Source organism: Eufriesea mexicana, unplaced genomic scaffold (assembly GCF_001483705.2).
Source record: "Eufriesea mexicana isolate 0111107269 unplaced genomic scaffold, ASM148370v2 scaffold92, whole genome shotgun sequence".
Taxonomy (NCBI): domain Eukaryota; kingdom Metazoa; phylum Arthropoda; class Insecta; order Hymenoptera; family Apidae; genus Eufriesea; species Eufriesea mexicana.
The window spans coordinates 569533-591292 of NW_016908266.1; the positions used below are offsets into that span (position 1 = coordinate 569533).

Sequence of the window (21760 nt, forward strand, 5' to 3'; positions counted from 1 at the left end):
ACGAATAATAATTTCATGTTAAGCATTCAAATGCAAATGTTTTTAGAATGGATTGCAGATGATAAACTTGTGTTTTAATTAATAAATATATAGTACAGATATATCATGAAGTTATCGTAAAGTGCAAAATTTATTTTAACAGTATTATAAGGAATCTCCCGAAGACGTAACTTTCGTTCCCCTTCCATAGCATTATATATATATATTAAGTCTATAGTCTGATACACGTTAGTTAACCAGCGAATCGAGATGTTGCGACGTGCCATTGTAGCCATGTATATTATTTAATTTTGTTTTTGTAGATTTTTATTTTTATTCACATTTGTACATTTGTTTTATTATTTAATAAAGTTAAACTACAAGTGGTAAATATCAGTTTTGTGCAATATCAATGGAATACACTGCTTATTTAGTTAATACACACAACAATCAAACTATTTTCCTGCACCATTCAAAACCACATGAACTAATCTTAGAATCCAGCAACAATACAGCAGTGAAAATAAATGTTTTCATTCTTAAGGGATACAGTGTCATAATAATAGAATCAACCATGCAATTTTCACTCTATTTTATAACGTTAAAATTTATTAAATAAATACATATACACATATTGAATATATAAATGCACTTCAAGAACATATCAAACAGTGAAATCTCGTCAAATATTAATTTCAGAAGATAAAACGTTTTCAATGGAAATGCTCAATGCAAGTATGTCATTGTTCATGAAATTTCTTATCGTCACGTGGCTTTTGAAGATACAGTTTGCAATAGTAGTGGACAGTGAAGAAGTGAACGATGTAAATACATGCTACTTATCACCAAGCCTTATACAAGAAATCGATTCGTATGCTCCGTTGGTTAGCGTCATAATAAACGAAACTATATCAGGTAGCTTCAAAGGCACTACATGGAAGGAATTAGCTTACTTTGTTGACAAATTTGGTCCAAGATTAACTGGCAGTGATGTGCTAGAGCATTCCATCGACTATGTGTTGAATAGATCGATCAAGTATGGATTAGATAACGTTCATGGTGAATCTGTTGTCGTGCCACATTGGGTTAGGTAAAATTTGATAATTATTAAATAATTAAGTGATCATTTATTTTGTATAATGTTCAAATTAGTTTATCGATGTATTGGAATATAGTTTTGGGGTACTGATGTGGGGGTCACGGAAGACATCGATAAATCATATATGTATTATTAAAACACTTATACAGAATATTTCATTTAATTTTATTAAAAAATTTGAAATTTCGTAACCATTTTAATTTATGGTTTTATTCCACCAAATTTTATTTGTTTTTTTTTTCATATCATGTATTAAATGCTATGAAATTGTAAATATAGTAGAAATATTTTTAAAAATATTAAGCAAGATATTTTGTATATTGTATTTTACTTTAATTTACTTTGTTTTTACCTTTACCATGAATTTTATATTCTTTTATCTCTTCTATGAATTCAAATGGTCAAAATATTTATTTTTCAGAGGTAAAGAGTCAGCGACGCTGTTAAAACCGAGGCGTAAAAGTATTAGCATCTTGGGATTAGGTTATAGCGTGGGTACTCCGCCTGAAGGAATCACAGCCAAGGCCATAGTAGTGAACAGTTTCAAAGAACTCGACGATCGAAAAGATGAAGTATTCAGTACCTTTTTATATTAAATATTTTTTTTTTATTTATAAATTATACTTTGCATTTTTAGAATGATTTTCACTATTCTTTTTGGCCCTTTCAGGTACGAGGAAAGATCGTTGTATATAATGAGAAATATGTTTCATATGGTGAAACGGTAGAATATCGATCCCATGGAGCAAGAAGTGCATCAAAATATGGGGCTGTTGCAGCCTTAATTAGGTCAGTTACGCCATATTCGTTATATACTCCGCATACTGGTATGCAAACATATGGCGAAAATGTGACTAAAATTCCTGTAGCTTGTATTACTGCTGAAGATGCTACTTTGTTAAGAAGAATGTCAGATAGAGGTAAACATGTCGTAGAAATGGTACAACATTGATAACATCTGTAATTTATTTCTTCAGGTAACGAAATAGAGATACTTTTGAAAATGCAAGCGAAAAATTTACCAATGAAAACATCGCGAAATGTAGTAGCTGAACTGAAAGGTACTGCGATGCCAGAGAAAGTTGTTGTTGTATCTGGTCATATTGATAGTTGGGACGTTGGTCAGGGCGCAATGGATGACGGAGGTGGAGCGTTTATTTCATGGCATGCTTTAAAATTACTGAAACATCTTAACTACAAATCTCGACGAACAGTGAGGTGAATATCAAATTGTTTCCCGAATTAATAGTAAATTTAATATTCTATTTTAAAAGTACTCGTTAAATTTTATATACGCCGTCGTATTTTATATACGCATATACGTCGTGAAATGCTTTGTGACTCAAAATACAATGAATAATAATTATCTGTACTTACAATACAATAGAAAAATTTATACAAACTGATTTTGTTTTTAAAGTTAAAAATAATTACAATTATAGGATGATCATGTGGACAGGCGAAGAAATGGGGATGATAGGAGCTTCACAGTACATTCAGTCTCACAAAGCTGAACAGAAGAATTTGCAGTTCGTTATGGAATCGGATATGGGAACATTTATGCCTTTAGGTCTAGAGTTTACTGGGACAGAAGAAGTGAAATGCATTTTAGAAAGAATTATTAAGTTAGTTTTGCAAAATAAAATTACACTAGAACACAATTACAGATAGAACATTATCAGATACAAATTTTTAATTTGTTTTATTTTTAGGCTCTTATCTCGTATGGGAGATATGAAAGTTCGTAGTCCGAACGCAGGTCCCGATATTAGTCTTTGGGTAGATGCAGGTGTACCTGGTGGTTCTCTTTGGAATCAGAACGAAAAATATTTTTATTATCACCATTCAAATGCAGATACTATGTTAGTTGAAGATCCGGAAGCACTCGACAAGGGAACGGCACTGTTTGCAGCACTAGCATACGTACTTGCCGATATCAGCGTCGATCTACCACGGCATAAATGACATTATTAATATCTGGAATGATTATATTATAAGGAAAATATTTGAAAAAGTACCAAAATAATGTTAAAATTTATATACAGTGGGCCCTCGACTTTCGCACATAATTGGTTACTGAAAGTGTGTGCGAATGTTGAATGTTCGAAAGTAGAGGGATGTAAAACAATATGCACCAAAACCTGTGTTTTGAAGTATTTATTTATCAATAATGAATTATGGTATACATAATGAAGTTAAAGAGGCGTGTTAAGTACTTTCGGGTGTTTCCTTTATAAACTTGTCAAGAGTTAGTTGAATACTAAACTTTTTTTTCTTTTCTTGGTCCCCTGAGAGGGGACATCCTAACACAGAGGATTAAAAAGTTGAATTTTTAAAAATGTGCGAAAATCGAGGGCCGCCTGTAATTTAATTTCTAAACAAGATATACTATAATGAAAATAAACCAATCTATGTATTAAATTTTAACTAGAAAATCTAAAAGTCTTTGACTGACTTTAAATGAAAATTATCTCTAAAATAAGATCAAGATTAATGAATTGAAATTGTTAATAACAGAAATGATAGAAAATCAAAATTCTATGCGATTATATTGAGAATGGAGAAGAAATTCATAGTGATTTTCGTAAAGTATTTTTATTTCAAATGTACTCGTTTTTACAGAGAATTGTGACATACAAATATTTAGGCCTAATCGTCCACGTGGTCGTAATTTCGCTACGCTCGTCGAAGTATTACAAAGTACATATTCCACGACCACGAGGCTAGGCTCTCAACATATGTATTTTTAATTGGTCTTTCCGGTCAACGGAGAACATTATTGAAAACTCTGAACACCGTAATAGATCATCTCATTGACTTATAGTCGTTCTACATTACGAAAAATTTTCTACGTTATCGTGTATCAGTTGAACCCTTAACTGCTAACGTAACTGTTTTGTAATCAACAGCACACGGTCGTTCACATTTTACTTACGTCAAGAAAATAGTACTCTCTCCCTATTAACGGTTCTACTTATTAACATGCTTGAGAAAATGATATAAATCGAAATAAAAACGGTCCAAGTGGCAAATGATAGCACATAGATATGTACTGATCCCGTTAGCAATTAGAGGTTATTGACGCTTTAATCAGTCGGGTATGAGCGGTCGAAGAGTTAGCGGACGTATTGCTGTAATGTAATTTATGAGCGTTTCTGTTTTATCGGCGGAGAAGTCCAGGCTTTGTTGAAGAATGGTTATGACATTTGTTAGGTATACCAGAAGTCTGCGTAGAAAATGGGAAAATCAATAAAATAATTGAAGAGGTCAAGGAGAATTAAAAAGGAATGAAGGGAGGGCCACGTTAGCCGCCCAGGAATTGGCGGGAATAGAAAACAGAACTAAGCAACTAGATGAAATAGAGGGCGCCACACTGAAGATGCAGCCAATCAAAAAAATGTACACGTACGACGATAGAAGTGAATAAGCCAATAGAAATTAGAAACAAGCCGCCGAAGAGAGGTCTGTAGATGCATAACAAACCATCTTACAATTTAAATTAGTTTGTAAAGAGTGAACGAGCGAGGACAAAAAGAATTAGAGAGTGTATCGATAGAATTAGAAACATTCCATGAGTATTGTTCTTCTGTAATGTTTAAGTAGCAATAAGAAGAAGATGGATATTGTCCATTCGTGTAATAACCAGAATGTATAATACCAAAGAATAAATAGCTGGTTCAGAAAACTCTATTTTCGTTACAAGGAAAGTTGCTGGTGTGAAGTGATAAACTATGTTATAAACATGTAAAAGTTTTTGTACTTAGCGTAATGGGCTTTGCTCATCCGCTTAAATAAAATAATCCAACCAACCAACCTTTAATCAGTCTCGTCGTGGTATACGTCGACTATGTATCGGTTAATTATCTATATCAACGTATCCTCGTCCTGATTCGGAAATACCATCAGCAGAGAATGTTGCGAAGTCGTTCTTTGACTAGCCGTCAATAAAGCAGTATTCTCCCCTCCGCTTCCGTTGATAGAGCAATCTGGCGAGCTTCCCTCGAAAACGTGAGTCGTAGTGCTACTAGTAGAGGGCATGTCGTTCAAGTCTGGCGATGCTAAAGGCGGTACTTGAATTGGACGAGTGTTATTGTTGCTGCTTTCTAGCGACACCAATTGCATACTGTACGACTCACGATAACCAGACGTACTGGATGTATCTTCGTCCCATGAGATGTCTGAAGTTTGAAGATGAAGGTGATGGTGATGGTGATGGTGATGATGATGATGGTGATGAAGGCTGCTGTGCATCTGTTGTTGATCGTTTGGTAGAATAGTACCCTTTTCGCAGTCCGATTGACGAATAGACGAACTTCTTCTCGATCGAATAGACGACGAATCGGAGGGGATACTGAAGCTTGAAGGTTCCATCACCGGTGTAGGTGGTGTTAAAATCGATGGTTGAGTTGTTTGTGGCTGTGACATGTTACTTTGTTCTGATTTCACTGGCACTGTCTGAAAGATAAATTCCATGTCATTCTGACTGTAATACGATGCACGTATTTCAAATTAATAAATTTAATTAAAATTCGATTATATTTGTAACGTGATACTAATAAAATTGTATGCTAATGTTATTACTTCTACGTGCGCTCTTCGACTCTTTCGCAATCGAAAAGTCTTCTTGCTTTGACCCATAGAGCGTTGTAATCGAGGTTTGTCTGGGCGGGATTCGCCTGAACTGTCCTCGTTTGGACTGGTTGGACTGAGTTGGCTTGTCACGGTTTCCCCTGACAAAACAATGCGCGATTAACATCCTTTTTCGCGTGAAATACTACTCTCTATTCTACAATCTATCCATGCTGTTTTCCCAAAACTACAAATTGCAACCCGACGTGTTTCTCGAACCGCAGCGTTAGTAACGATTATGTTTCGTAAAGTGTGGTTATGTTAACATTGCACTATGTCTACTGTGAATAAATATTAATTAAACAATTATTAATTTTTATCTAATTTATGGTTTAGAGTATCAATAATATTAAAATCTATAACGTATTTACAAATCCAGTTTGTACGTAAAATAATTGTAATAAATATATCGACTATTCGTCTTTTTCCTGCTTTCATATGATGCGTTGTGAATAATATTACGATCAAGCGCAGCATTATTTACACTATACATTCGATTTAAAAGCTGTTCTTAGAAGAATAAAATATTTAATAAATTTATTGATAGTCATGCTCATAACTGTGTTCGATAGAGAAAGAGAAAATTTGCTTGAAATATTCGAAATAGTTAAAAGCTTAGTCTATTTGTACATATTTATAATTAAGTGTGTGTTACTTATTACACTTCGAAAAAATAAGCTTGGAAGGACTGTAGAAGAGCGAGCATTTGGTAATTATACAAAGAAGGTAATAAAAGAAGATTGAAGAGGGACAATGTACAGTGCAGATTGAAGAATATATAGGGTGTTCTTTCAATAGTAAATAATAGTGAATATTTTAACTATTTTTATTATCTGAAAAGTCGTGTGTAAACATTTAGAGGTAGAAATAATATCCTTTAAAAGTATTAACAGGATATTTTTCCAAATCGCACAGATATCCGATTGATACCAAATTTGGAGGCGAAGAGGAGGGGGTTGGTAGATACTAAATGTAAAATATTCTTTAGGGGAAATGAATAATTTTCGAGATATTAATGGGATACTTTTGGCATTATTATACATAGAAATCGAACGAGGTTAAAACGATCGTTTTCTCTATAAAAGTACCTGTCACCGGGTAATAAATTATCGATTCGAAATTTGGCGTTGATCGTAGATGTGTGCGATGTGATAGAATATCCGATTAACACTATGATCAATAAAAAGTATTTGAAAGATTTAGCTAAAAAGATTCATTACTTGTCTCGTTTATGTTTTAATTATTCTCCAATATACTTTCGATATTAATCACTTTGAAGAGATCTTCTATACCGACAGGATACAACGAACGATTTGTAACATTTCATTAGTAGTACTAATTCAATTTTGCTAGAGGGCTCTAGTAGTATGATTCTGTTATAAATTGTATCTTTGTATAAACACTTTCCATGCGTTTGGCTATTATTAAATAATTTTTACTGAAAAATAAACGGTTACCAACTACATTTTTTAATAATATGTTCATTTTGGAAAAATATAGGTGAATAAATTACTACTTATTGTCATATTTATAATATCAGCCATATCAACGATATTCTTCTGAAATAAAATATTTCTACCTCTTATGCGTTCGTTATCATCTGAGATGGTAAATACGATTAACATAAATATGGTTAATGGGACGTGTTTCTTGTATCATTAGTTGACAGAAATATCGTGTAAATGAAAATGAAATGAAACGTGATATACGATCACAACGGTAGGAAATAATTAAACATGCTAACAATTTATATCCCATATTTTCAATGAAGAATACAATGGAATACGAAAATCTAATGTTACTGGATGACATTTCTGTTTTGTTATATTTACATAGACAAATGAGATGAATGAAAGAGATTTATTTGAACCATCTGTAATTGTAACCCCTTCATCCACTATATTCTACGTTTGGATTAAATGACTATGAATATTTAGTAAAATATACAAATTTAGAACACATATTTGAACAAATAATAGCATAAATAATAGTTAAAATTGAAGCTATTTATTTATACACTTCTACGTTGTAAATATATACATGTACGTATATACAAATTAGTTTCTGTAATTATTAAGAGAACAACAAAATTGGACACACAGTTTGTGGTAGTTTTGATAATTCCTATTAAAAATTAGCCTTAATAGCTGTAACAGTTTCCCCTAAAAATTCCCCTAAAAATTTCCCTAAAAATTTCCCTAAAAGTTTCCCTAAAAATAATCAAAATCTGCTGGAATAAATTTCTTAGTACAAAATTTTAATTCACTCACGAAACATTTTAGGATTGTTCATTTTTATAATAATCATCTTGTTTACGTTATCTCGTAAATTGCGAATATCATCTTGGAAAAATATAACCGGCGACTGGTTGCAACTATAACTTATTTTATTTACAGTAGGGGCTCGAAATTTACCTGATGAGTGCCTAAACTCTACGGAACAGAGAAAGCGCAGTTTTGGCGCCTTTTGATGAGTTAATATAGGATGAGGCTTTACATGGTTACGTTCATCGCTAGTAGAAGATGGTTGGGATCTATCTGAAACATGCCACATTTAACGTCTAGAATGAAGGGAAAGACGACAAAATGAGTCATACCAGGTGATGGTGTTTATTGTTATGACGAAATACCATTTACCACGATTCGAATTCCGTTCAATCGTTCAAATTCGGTGTTACAAGCTATACAAATGTATAAATGAAAGATATTTTGAAAAGTTTCATTGTTTCGATTTAAATTATTATTTCACAGACGGTGTCCCATTTTAGTTTACTGGCACAAATATTTCGAAGAGTAGAAGAGGCAGGAAAAATGCTTTAGGGGGTTGAAGAAGCTTAAGAGTGCTATTCCAAGTTAAGTAGAGGAGTTAAGGTGAAGCAAGTATATACTTGTCTGTTCACATGGTGCATGGTACATTTTAAATAATATCCAATTATAAATAATTCAACAATGAACAAGAAAAATGCTTTGGAGGGTTGAAAGAGTTTAATGGTGTTGTTCCAAGTTAAGTAGAGGAGTTAAGGTGAACCAAGTATATACTTATGCCTGTTCACATAGTGTATAGTACATTTTAAATAATATTTAATTCTAAATATTAGTATTATAAATAATTCAGCAACGAAAGAGAAAGTGAACCAAGTACTTATGGTTGTTCACAAACGACGAGAAATAATTTTGATAAATGATTTATTATAAATAAAGTTATCTGAATTATGTAAAAAAATATATGAGAAATTTCGAAATAATTTTAAAAACAAAGCAGAGGAGTATATTGACAATTGAAAATTCCATTAATTGCTGTGTATTATTATTTTCTTAAATAAACAAAGTACCATTTCGAATAATTCGAGTGTGAAATACGAATGTACCATTTATATAAAATTTGACTTCGAAGCTTCTACTAAGTAAACTTCCATTTGCATCTAGTTGGTATCTCGCTTTAAGCTGCCATAACTCCCTAAAAGCATTTGCCTCTACTCGCGATATCGATCTCTCGAAATATTTACAGTGATGTTGCACAAAAATGGGATACCTGTATAAAAGGTTTGGTCAGTGGGAGATCTGAAATGAATGAAACTGTTAAATACGTGGGAGGGTTAAATATGAAATAGTATGATGTAATCGTGTTGTCTTATTTAACTCTTTACGAGGTTGCTTCGATAATGGAAGACCTGTGAGAAATTGTGTCCAAAAATCTAGGAGAATCGTGAAATTCGTGTAGAGATATTTAAGCACACGTACACGCCCACGTACATAAGAGATGTATGTATACGTTTGTCTGATAAACGAGGAATACTGTGTCAACTTGTTGCGAGAGAATTAATTTTGAAGATACAATCGTGTGATCAGGTAAAAGAAGGAAAGCAAGAGAGAAAGTCGAAGCAACTACGTTATAGTGAAGTACAGCTATGCAACGATGAACAGGATACCAACTGTTGGACATTACCATTGTCTAAATACTGCTATATGTATATGTATAAATATATATATATATATTTATTTATTTATTTATTTATTACGACTGTGTACAAAACGAAAGGGAAAATAGCAATAATAACAGAATTATCTAATGAAACGTACCGTGAAAATGAGATTTTTAAACTTTTCATGATACACATAGTACTCCCCGGATAAGAGACTAACTACGTCTTTCCCCGGTTAAAAGATTTCGCGCAGTCATTCTCACGTTTCTATACGGATCCAATGCGAACAAGCAGCGAGTAACGATTCAAGCTGGTACAAGTAATTCGGTGATAAATGGAAACAATGAATTTCGAAGACACTGGGTAAATTCAAATTTTGATATTTTTTGATTAATCTTTGCGAAAGAATTATTTTTTAAATCGCACAATCAGAGAGATTTTCTCGAAAACGAGTTCAGATCTATCTTAACTCTGCACTCGAAGATTATTTCTTCGAAGCATTCCTTATATTTTCATAAGCTCGTTGATACCTCTTAAACTACAATAAAGAGAAGAAATAAAGAAAATCATGAAAATGCGTGAGAAAAGAATGAAAAGCATTACTTCATTTCAATATTTCACGTGTAATTATTTTTAATATAATTATTGAATTTTATTTGTTACTTAAATTATAGTCGAAGATTTTTTCGTTGCAAGGAAACTGCAATTCGAAGCTTTTCTTACATTTTTATGAATTCGTTGACACCTTTTACACTAATAATAATTATAGTAGAATTAAACAAATTGAGAGAGTAATTGAGAGTCATTTATCGAGTGTAAAGTGTTAAGTCAGGTCACTTTCCCTTAAATCCTATGTATAATGCCTATATAAAAAACGCATAATTTTTATTTGTCAATTTTCAATTTCGTTATAATAATACCCAAATCGCTACTCACCCTGTTACGGCACTGGTTTCCAAAATTGAACAAACAGATGATCATACGACACATAAAAGGGGCAACACATACATACCCCGGTTAAATGACTACGGGCAGTCCCCCGGCTGACGATCACTTATCCGGGGCGTGTGACGTCGGAGCTATTTACACGACGAAATTTGGTGAAAATTTCGTCTCCCTCAGCGGGGGAACACCGATAACAGCATCGTCCATTGACGTACACGGGAACGTGAACGGTGAAAGAAAATTCGGAAAACGATTCTTCTCAACGTGCACACGTACACACAGGTCTAGTCGAATCTCTGTTCACGGGAACCATAGGAGAAACAGTAGCAGCAGACGTGATCAAGAGGAAGATAGAAAGAGGAGAAAGAGTGAGCAAGATCAGATGAAATTACGAGAATGTGGAGAAGCGTGACAAGGGAACACACCAGCAGGACGTTTATCATAGATCGTAGCAGAATTTACTATTAGTATCCGCTTACCTCCGTCCCCTAGCTAGCAATGGAAGCAACGCAATGATCAATATAAGACCAAACAGGGAGGCCCGAACGATCGAATACTAAGGATTACGGTGATGGAGAGAGTACGTCTATATCTATATGCACTATGATTCGATTTGGCTAAGGAAAGAAATCTCGCATTCGCAGAGAGAGAGGGAGAGAGAGAGAGAGGAGGATAATACACTCGAACGCCTCGTCGCAAGCCTCGCTGTCAGGGAATGAAATGATGCGTCGTTAATTACGAAGCGAGAGAACAAGGTGTCACAAGAGCTTTGCAAATTTCCTCGCAGTGCCCTATAGACAATGGCTCGATCCAACTGTGGTAGACGTCTCGTAATCGCTCAGAGAAACAGCGAAACATTTATGAGAGGCTTGCAGTCGCACCGTTTAATGTTTTCAACTCGGGTCTGATAGATAAGGTTTCGAGCAAATGAAATACCTGTTGGTGGCTGCTGCTCTGGCTGCTGCTCGGTCACGCCATCGCACGCCTCGCGGAGAGTCGAGGAACCACCGCTGGTGCTTGATCCTGGAACATAAGGGGAGACGATGACACGAGATGTGGCAAATATCTGTAGGATATTTTTAGGCATTAATTCATTTCTGTAATTATTAGGAGAACAACAAAATTGGACACACAGTTTATGATAGTTTTGATAATTCCTATTAAAAATTAGGATTAATAGCTGTAACAGTTTCCACTAAAAATTCCCCTAAAAATTTCCCTAAATATTTCCCTAAAAATAATCAAAATCCGTTGGAATAAATTTCTTAGTACCAAATTCTAATTCACACACGAAACATTTTAGGATTGTTGATTGTGAATGTATTTTAACAGGACAATTTGGTATGGAGTTAGGGAGACGATGACACGAGATGTGGGAAATATGTAACTTAGGACATTGTCAAATGTGTAAATTTTGACAAATGGAAGAAATATGCTAAATCATAGTATTGGATATTCAATCAGCGACTGTTTGTGTAAATTTGTGAAGCAGTTGCTTTTTGAACATCGTGTTTTACGTGAAAGTTTAGGAGTATAGTGCCAATTTCTGTCAACGTTTAGATATTAATGTTATACTGTCAAATGCTCGGTATAATTCCTCACGTTCGATTGAATGCATTTTAACAAAACAATTTACGTACCGTGAAAATGAGATTTTTAAACTTTTCATGATACACATAGTACTCCCCGGATAAGAGACTAACTACGTCTTTCCCCGGTTAAAAGATTTCGCGCAGTCATTCTCACGTTTCTATACGGATCCAATGCGAACAAGCAGCGAGTAACGATTCAAGCTGGTACAAGTAATTCGGTGATAAATGGAAACAATGAATTTCGAAGACACTGGGTAAATTCAAATTTTGATATTTTTTGATTAATCTTTGCGAAAGAATTATTTTTTAAATCGCACAATCAGAGAGATTTTCTCGAAAACGAGTTCAGATCTATCTTAACTCTGCACTCGAAGATTATTTCTTCGAAGCATTCCTTATATTTTCATAAGCTCGTTGATACCTCTTAAACTACAATAAAGAGAAGAAATAAAGAAAATCATGAAAATGCGTGAGAAAAGAATGAAAAGCATTACTTCATTTCAATATTTCACGTGTAATTATTTTTAATATAATTATTGAATTTTATTTGTTACTTAAATTATAGTCGAAGATTTTTTCGTTGCAAGGAAACTGCAATTCGAAGCTTTTCTTACATTTTTATGAATTCGTTGACACCTTTTACACTAATAATAATTATAGTAGAATTAAACAAATTGAGAGAGTAATTGAGAGTCATTTATCGAGTGTAAAGTGTTAAGTCAGGTCACTTTCCCTTAAATCCTATGTATAATGCCTATATAAAAAACGCATAATTTTTATTTGTCAATTTTCAATTTCGTTATAATAATACCCAAATCGCTACTCACCCTGTTACGGCACTGGTTTCCAAAATTGAACAAACAGATGATCATACGACACATAAAAGGGGCAACACATACATACCCCGGTTAAATGACTACGGGCAGTCCCCCGGCTGACGATCACTTATCCGGGGCGTGTGACGTCGGAGCTATTTACACGACGAAATTTGGTGAAAATTTCGTCTCCCTCAGCGGGGGAACACCGATAACAGCATCGTCCATTGACGTACACGGGAACGTGAACGGTGAAAGAAAATTCGGAAAACGATTCTTCTCAACGTGCACACGTACACACAGGTCTAGTCGAATCTCTGTTCACGGGAACCATAGGAGAAACAGTAGCAGCAGACGTGATCAAGAGGAAGATAGAAAGAGGAGAAAGAGTGAGCAAGATCAGATGAAATTACGAGAATGTGGAGAAGCGTGACAAGGGAACACACCAGCAGGACGTTTATCATAGATCGTAGCAGAATTTACTATTAGTATCCGCTTACCTCCGTCCCCTAGCTAGCAATGGAAGCAACGCAATGATCAATATAAGACCAAACAGGGAGGCCCGAACGATCGAATACTAAGGATTACGGTGATGGAGAGAGTACGTCTATATCTATATGCACTATGATTCGATTTGGCTAAGGAAAGAAATCTCGCATTCGCAGAGAGAGAGGGAGAGAGAGAGAGAGGAGGATAATACACTCGAACGCCTCGTCGCAAGCCTCGCTGTCAGGGAATGAAATGATGCGTCGTTAATTACGAAGCGAGAGAACAAGGTGTCACAAGAGCTTTGCAAATTTCCTCGCAGTGCCCTATAGACAATGGCTCGATCCAACTGTGGTAGACGTCTCGTAATCGCTCAGAGAAACAGCGAAACATTTATGAGAGGCTTGCAGTCGCACCGTTTAATGTTTTCAACTCGGGTCTGATAGATAAGGTTTCGAGCAAATGAAATACCTGTTGGTGGCTGCTGCTCTGGCTGCTGCTCGGTCACGCCATCGCACGCCTCGCGGAGAGTCGAGGAACCACCGCTGGTGCTTGATCCTGGAACATAAGGGGAGACGATGACACGAGATGTGGCAAATATCTGTAGGATATTTTTAGGCATTAATTCATTTCTGTAATTATTAGGAGAACAACAAAATTGGACACACAGTTTATGATAGTTTTGATAATTCCTATTAAAAATTAGGATTAATAGCTGTAACAGTTTCCACTAAAAATTCCCCTAAAAATTTCCCTAAATATTTCCCTAAAAATAATCAAAATCCGTTGGAATAAATTTCTTAGTACCAAATTCTAATTCACACACGAAACATTTTAGGATTGTTGATTGTGAATGTATTTTAACAGGACAATTTGGTATGGAGTTAGGGAGACGATGACACGAGATGTGGGAAATATGTAACTTAGGACATTGTCAAATGTGTAAATTTTGACAAATGGAAGAAATATGCTAAATCATAGTATTGGATATTCAATCAGCGACTGTTTGTGTAAATTTGTGAAGCAGTTGCTTTTTGAACATCGTGTTTTACGTGAAAGTTTAGGAGTATAGTGCCAATTTCTGTCAACGTTTAGATATTAATGTTATACTGTCAAATGCTCGGTATAATTCCTCACGTTCGATTGAATGCATTTTAACAAAACAATTTGGTATGGAATTAGCAGTGAGTACTATTAGAATGAAAACGAAATGGAAATGTATAGGTTAAACGACAATGACATCACTGTGACAGTTCTACTTCGAAAGCTAAAGCAGTCAAGATAAAGCCACCTCGATGAAACTCAGCACTAGAAAACAGTCGCACGTCAGAACTCTTTAGTTCAACCCTAACCAGGTCTAGCTCAATTAATTTAGAGTAGGTCGCATCTCTGCAAGATTGTCGTCTCCATGTAATGGGCCTTACAACCCCGCGAAATTATGAACGTGAGAGTTGAATGGTTCGGGACGCAACAATTTTGAAATTTATTGTTCGAACAATTTTTATCTTTTTGTTTCCTTCGTGTAAAAAATTCGAATCTTTTATTCAGATCTACGAAGCCTCTCTCTATTGAAAATTTAAGTCTTCTTTCAGAGAAATAAGATCCATCTGTATCAACTAAAAATTAAAAAATTCGACTTTCCATTCGAATAAATGAAATTTAATTTTGGAATTCATTATATGAACAATTTCTATCTTTTCGTTTTCTTTATGTAAAGAATTCGAATCTTTTCTCAGATCTATGATGCATCTTGTCAAAAATTTAAGTCTCTCAGAGAAATAAAATCCATCTATATCAACTAAAAATTCTAAAATTACAATCTTTTCTCATATCTATGAAGATTCTCCCTGTCAAAAATTTAAATTTCTTTTAAGAGAAATAAAATCCACCTCTATCAACTAAAAATTCCAAAATTCAAATTTCTGTTTGAATAAATTTTTATCTTCTTGTTTCCTTCGTGTAAAAAATTCGAATCTTTTATTCAGATCTACGAATCCTCTCTCTATTGAAAATTTAAGTCTTCTTTCAGAGAAATAAGATCCATCTGTATCAACTAAAAATTAAAAAATTCGACTTTCCATTCGAATAAATGAAATTTAATTTTGGAATTCATTATATGAACAATTTCTATCCTTTTGTTTTCTTTATGTAAAGAATTCGAATCTTTTCTCAGATCTATGATGCTTCTTGTCAAAAATTTAAGTCTCTTCTCAGAGAAATAAAATCCATCTATATCAACTAAAAATTCTAAAAGTACAATCTTTTCTCATATCTATGAAGATTCTCCCTGTCAAAAATTTAAATTTCTTTTAAGAGAAATAAAATCCACCTCTATCAACTAAATATTCCAAAATTCAAATTTCCGTTTGAATAAATGAAATTCAATTTCGAGATCTATTCTTATATCTGCCTACTATTTCAGATTCGAGAGGTTTTACACTGTATTAAAAGACCAGGATTTAAATTCCATATAAGTGTTATCATTGAAAATCTCATGTCCAAGTGAACTCTTGAAGCTTAACGAAGTTCTACATGTCGCAGACGTTTACTATACGCGATTAGTATAAAATGTAATTAGGATCGTACCACGCGCAGTCTGTATACCATTTGGCGGCGCCGATACTTGACTCGGTTGCGTTGTTTTGATGGTACTGCTCGAATTCGACTGATGATTCATGTGACCCCTGGCTCCAAGATCCCCGGTCAGAAGATCGATCAACGACAGCCTCTGTGTACGAGGTTGTCCCTCGGTGCAGTGCATGTCCACCACGCTCCTCTTTGGTTCCGCTTGTACCTCGTCTACGATCGCAATGAAATTGGCACTTAGAAAAGCAACCACGTATCGGGTGTTCCAAAATTCACGCGAAAAGTCGATAGAAAACAAAATAGGTTTTTAATCAAAAATTATAAATATTACTGAACAATAAAGATGCGTTGTTCTCTCGTGTAGGACTCCATTTTTAATTACCCTAAACTATCAGCTGTCATCCTGTATTTTTTTCTCGTTAACAATATTTTGCAGTATAAATGGCGCAAAATTCAAATCTTGCATAAATTTTGAGACAATCCAAATATATATATAAAATTCAAATTACTTCCTATTTTATTTTCTGTTATCAGATGAAAATGGCGCGAAATTCAAATCTTGCATAAATTTCGGGACAATCCAATTATATATATAAAATTCGAATTATTTCCTATTTTATTTTCTGTTATTGGATAAAAATAGCGCGAAATTCAAATCTTGTGTGAATTTTGAAACACCCTGTATATATGAAATTCGAAAAATTTCTTTTGAACTCGAGCATCCCTTAACATGCACCGTTTATGTTTTATTATTGAATGAAAATGACGCAAAATTCTAATTTTGGACGAATTCTGAGACACCCTATATAATTCTAACCCTCTGCACTGGACGATTTTTCTTCTTCTACAGAAGACTAGAAATTCAAAAATATTCTGCTATGAAGTCGACAATATCTTTCGGAACAGTGAATAAAAATTGGTTACAATTATAAATAATAATTAACACGTAGAATTACTTAATTTCTATTCACACACTATTTTATTATTTCGAATTTAATATGTTAATTAATATGTTAATCTTCGAAATTTTATCAAATGGTACCTGAAGATGATCTCTAGAGTGCAAAGGGTTAGCACTCGTGCACCGGTACAGATGAAAATCTCTAACTCGAGAGACAAACATGAAGACGGATTCGAAGAGGTTCAATGTGATCGTGAAATTTTACTAACCGAACTTCCGGTCTTCTATTTCCTCTTTCAGATTCTTCAGCTCGTGTATCAGGTCCGCCAATAATGTCCCGCGTGATTTTGGTACCGTTTTGGTGTCTCCGTTGATCTTAGCTCTGATGATGCTCTGCATATTCCTCTCGTGCTCCGAGATCGGGGCTTGGCCGATTTTGTGCACGATGAATGGAAGCATTTGAATGTACAAAGCCGTGCGATGTGTCACCACGAACTCTATGAAGTTCCACAGGTGAGTGGAGGCTTCGTTCCGCTTGTTCAGCAGCCGCATCGTGCGTAGGATCTTTGGCCACTCGGTCTTCAGTTCCGTTTCAAAACAGATCGTCATTATCTTCAGGGCTGCGAAAAAGAGGGTAAATCGATGTTGTCGAAGTCGTGATATCCGTTGAAATAAATTTTTCGATATTATGATATTAGCGAATATTCTGGGAATGAAAGTTGTCAACATGGGTGGTGGTTAAAATAGTGTTTATTGCCAGCGAGAAATGGTTTAAGGAGAACGTGATGGAAGATTTGGAAAAATGTGGTTGAAAATTTGGGAGACTGTGGTTGAAGATTTGGGAGACTTTAGTTGAAAATTTCGGAGAATGCAATTGAAGATTTGGGAAACCTTGGTTGAAGAGTTGGGAGAATGTGGTTGAATATTTTAGAGAATATTGTTGAAGATTTGAGAGAATGTGGTTGAAAATTTGGGAGACCGTGGTTGAAGATTTAGGAAACCTTAGTTGAAGGCTTGGGAAAATGTGGTTGAAGATTTGGAAGAATGTGGTTGAAAATTTGAGAGAATGTGGTTGAAAAATTCGGAAGATGTGGTTGAAGATTTGGGAAACCTGAAACCTTAGTTGAAGGCTTGGTGGTTGAAGATTTGGAAGAATGTGGTTGAAAATTTGGGAGGCTATCGTTAAATATTTGGGAGACTGTGGTTGAAGATTTGGAAGAATGTGGTTGAAAATTTGAGAGAATGTGGTTGAAAAATTCGGAAGATGTGGTTGAAGATTTGGGAAACCTTAGTTGAAGGCTTGGGAAAATGTGGTTGAAGATTTGGAAGAATGTGGTTGAAAATTTGAGAGAATGTGGTTGAAAAATTCGGAAGATGTGGTTGAAGATTTGGGAAACCTTGGTTGAAGACTTGGGAGAATATGGTTGAAGATTTGGAAGAACGTGGTTGAAAATTTAGGAGAATGTGGTTGAAAATTTGAGAGAATGTGGTTGAAGATTTGGGAAACCTTGGTTGAAAACTTGGGAGAATGTGGTTGAAAATTTGGGAAAATGTTGTTGAAGATTTGGAAGACTGTATGAACAAAATTCTTCAACATGGATGGCGTGTATATCGAGTGGATTGCGAACGAAGAGTAGTCTAGGGATGCACTGGCAGCGGTTCTTCTGTAACCCAAGAGATTATGGCACCCTAATCGCGACTATCTTCATGATGCCACGATCTTCCATCTTTCCATAATTAAAATGAGACAATGCTTCATGTTAATGCTGAAAATGTCACTGAATTCCACACTCTCTCGATTGCTTACCTAGAAAAGCAACCTGATACAACGTCAATGATGTCTTGGTCAAAGTCTTCGAGTCCCTCGCTACGAATGTCAAGCTACCAGCTCTCATGTCTGTCGTTGTCTTCAAGTTCTGCGCTGTCATTGGGACCGTTTTCGTGGATGGTGGCCACAAGGTGTTCAAAACTGTCGTTAACGCGAAATTTATATCCGATTGTGTTAGCTTCGGCACATCTGGAAAAGATGGAACCAATTATGTTCATCGATCTTAATAAATACCATGAATCTTTGTATAATTTATATAAATTCATCTATAAATAATAATATTCTACTTCTCATTGACTTTCGTACGAGGAAAGGATCTCTAGTGGCTTGAGATAGTTGAGAATTTCCAAAATATTTATGAAAATATTGAGAATGAAAGTTTTGGGAATGAAATTTTGGGAACGAAAGTTTTGGGAACGAAAGTTTTAGGAATGAAAGCTTTGAGAATAAAAGTTTTGGGAAATGAAAATATTGGGAATGAAAGTTTTGGGAATGAAAGTTTTGGGAATGAAAATATTGGGAATGAAAGTTTTGGGAATGAAAGTTTTGGGAATGAAAATATTGGGAATAAAAGTTTTGGGAATGAAAGTAAGTTTTGGGAATGAAAGTTTTGGGAATGAAAATATTGCGAATGAAAGTTTTGGGAACGAAATTTTAGGGAATGAAAGTTTTGGGAATGAAATTCTGGGAATGAAAATTTTGGGAATGACGTCACTTTCGTTTTACCTTTTCTTCCAGTTCCTACGCGTAGAAACAACGGTATCAATAAGTTCAGCAGCATGTTCTCTGTTCGTGTTTGAGTGGCGAACATTGCGTGTAAGTATCCTTCTCCGAGAGATATGACGTAGAGCGCTATCAGTCGGAGCACCGTGGAGCAAAAATGTGGCGGAGGTATTTTGCTCATTAAGGCGGCCGAGGAAGCTGATGTCATATCCTCTGGTGGGGTATCTCCGACGATTAACGACTATAGATAAATTAAAGTCTCCAATTAATAAAAGGTTAAACGCCTAATTATTAGCGTATCATTATTATTATCTCGTCGACATCCAAGTACGCGAGGCATAAATAACTCAATTACGATTTGATTAGGCTTTAATGATGGCGTTGCTTAATTTCTCCTGCTTCAAGACACGCTCCTCTTGCTGGAGTAAACTTATAGCGAATTTTGTAAATTTCTCGTGATTATTGTTAATGCACAGATCATTAATGTACATGTTAATTAAAATTTTTTACCATCGGCCATTTTTAACGTAATATCCAATTAATTTCGATGGAAATTTAGTATTCGATATTTACAATTTTCTTAATTATCCTTGATGTACAGATATACGTGTTAATTAAAATTTTCTACCAATTTAATATCTAATTAATTTCGATGGAAATTTAGCATGCGATATTTATAATTTTCGTAATTATCCTTGATGTATAGATACACGCGTTAATTAAAATTTTCGGCCATTAAATATCAAATTAATTTCGATGGAAATTTAGTACTCGATATTTATAATTTTCGACTGGTATATTTTCACCCTTTGCACTGGAAGGTCTTTTCGTTAGAGAAAAATAGCAATTCGAAGGTATTATATCATAAAGTTGACGATACTTTTAAAACAGTAAATAAGAAATCCTATATTAGCGTAAATTGAGTCGTGGAATTATTTTACTTCGACATTCCACGTTCCAACGTATTATTTTAAATTTGATATGTTAATTAACATATCAAATTCATCTTTTGGATCTGATTGAAAGGTTTACTTTTTGCTTCGCACTGGAGGATTTCTTTCGTGGTAAGCAATAGCAACTCAAAGCTTTTCCTGCATTTTTATAATCTCGGTGACACTTTTAACCCTTTGCACTCCGAATTATTTTTCTCGCTTATTTCCTGTTTTCTCATTTGAAGAAAAATCGGAAAATTTCTAGTACAACTCGACATAGGCGTTCCTGTGGTGAAAACCGATATCGACTCACACTCGAGAATGGAGTGTAAAGGGTTAATGCTAAAATAAATGAAGGGAAGCATGAAAAATGGACGAATGGAAATATTTTGTTTCAATATTTCACGTGTAATTATTTTTAATATAGTTATCATTTATTATTTAGGTTATAGAATTAAAAGAAATGGCGACTGAGAGTCATCCCTCGAGTGCAAAGGGTTAAATATTCAAAATTTGTGAATAATATTGTACCCCTTTCTGACAAAATTTATTATTACTATTATTAAATTTATAATTATTGTTATTATTAAATTAATTTAGGAAAGTTGAAGAAGATGTTTAGATATTTACACGTTTTCTGTGAATTTTAAAGATTAAAATGTAGGAATGTAAATTAGCGGGGATACCTGGCAGGTGGTGAGTAGTGCTTTCAAGTATTGGAAATGTGCTATGTAAGGGCATTTGGCCAGTGTTTCGTAGACGCCTTTCAAAAGATCGCTTGCAGCAGTCCAGTCGGTGTTTCTTCTGATGGAAGCTTTCTTATGTATTTTACTGAACGTTTTGTCCAGCCTTCTTAAGATGTTCGTTAACGCAGGCCTCATGTCGTCACTGGACCAATCGGTCGAAGGCAGTATGTCGTTCATGTATCTTCTTAAACCACGACAGCCCATCGTGCTCGCATCGTATGGAGATATCTTCAACAGGCTATGCGCGATGTCTGCTAATCGCTATTAATGAACATTTTCTCATGAATGGGACAAGTAAAGAAAATTTGCAAAATTTCAAATTTTACTGTCTTTTTTTAAATAAGTAGACAGAAACGATTTAATTTACACGAATGTTGCGTATTCAAAATAATATTGGAAATTAAGAAAGAATTAAATTAAATAATACACGTTAATTGCTATTAATGAACGTACTTTTATAAATAGGACAAATAAAGGAAATTTGCAAAATTTCAAATTTCACTATTTCCCCTTTTTAAGTAGATGAATGGATTCTTTGTTCAATATAATTTATATGAATGTTGCGTATTGAAAATAA

At 34.5% G+C, this 21760-nt stretch overlaps 2 protein-coding genes across 3 annotated transcripts in view; one reads left to right on the top strand and one right to left on the bottom strand.

Moving 5' to 3' along the window:
* Positions 1–328: 328 nt before the first annotated feature.
* LOC108554880 (carboxypeptidase Q) lies at positions 329–3433 on the top strand. 2 transcript variants are annotated; one of them, XM_017910291.1, is made up of 7 exons: positions 329–365; positions 679–1069; positions 1500–1650; positions 1749–1998; positions 2056–2296; positions 2521–2703; positions 2791–3433. In XM_017910291.1, the coding sequence occupies exons 2-7, from the start codon at positions 696–698 to the stop codon at positions 3041–3043; spliced, it is 1452 nt and encodes a 483-aa protein (XP_017765780.1). In that variant the 5' UTR covers positions 329–365; positions 679–695; the 3' UTR covers positions 3044–3433. The 2 variants fall into 2 exon arrangements, with proteins under 2 accessions (XP_017765780.1, XP_017765781.1); XM_017910292.1 differs by lacking the exon at positions 329–365 and having other exon boundaries at positions 592–1069.
* A 327-nt stretch (positions 3434–3760) lies between these two features.
* LOC108554876 (protein unc-80 homolog) overlaps positions 3761–21760 on the bottom strand; it is a gene marked incomplete at its 5' end in the record, with an annotated part of 54366 nt that continues 36366 nt past the window's right edge. Inside the window, 9 exons of the mRNA XM_017910284.1 lie at positions 3761–5533; positions 5660–5808; positions 8122–8244; positions 13939–14025; positions 16054–16266; positions 17224–17574; positions 18762–18971; positions 19509–19746; positions 21124–21444. Of these exons, the coding sequence (XP_017765773.1) occupies positions 4943–5533; positions 5660–5808; positions 8122–8244; positions 13939–14025; positions 16054–16266; positions 17224–17574; positions 18762–18971; positions 19509–19746; positions 21124–21444 (2283 nt within the window). The remainder of the gene's footprint in view (positions 5534–5659; positions 5809–8121; positions 8245–13938; positions 14026–16053; positions 16267–17223; positions 17575–18761; positions 18972–19508; positions 19747–21123; positions 21445–21760) is intronic.

Excerpts from the sequence above, each read along its gene's own strand:
- LOC108554880 (XM_017910291.1), top strand. The coding sequence starts at position 696 with ATGGAAATGCTCAATGCAAGTATGTCATTGTTCATGAAATTTCTTATC. Across the intron at positions 1,999-2,055 it reads AAGAAGAATGTCAGATAGAG|GTAACGAAATAGAGATACTT; the intron begins GTAAACATGTCG and ends TTATTTCTTCAG. Across the intron at positions 2,297-2,520 it reads AAATCTCGACGAACAGTGAG|GATGATCATGTGGACAGGCG; the intron begins GTGAATATCAAA and ends TTACAATTATAG.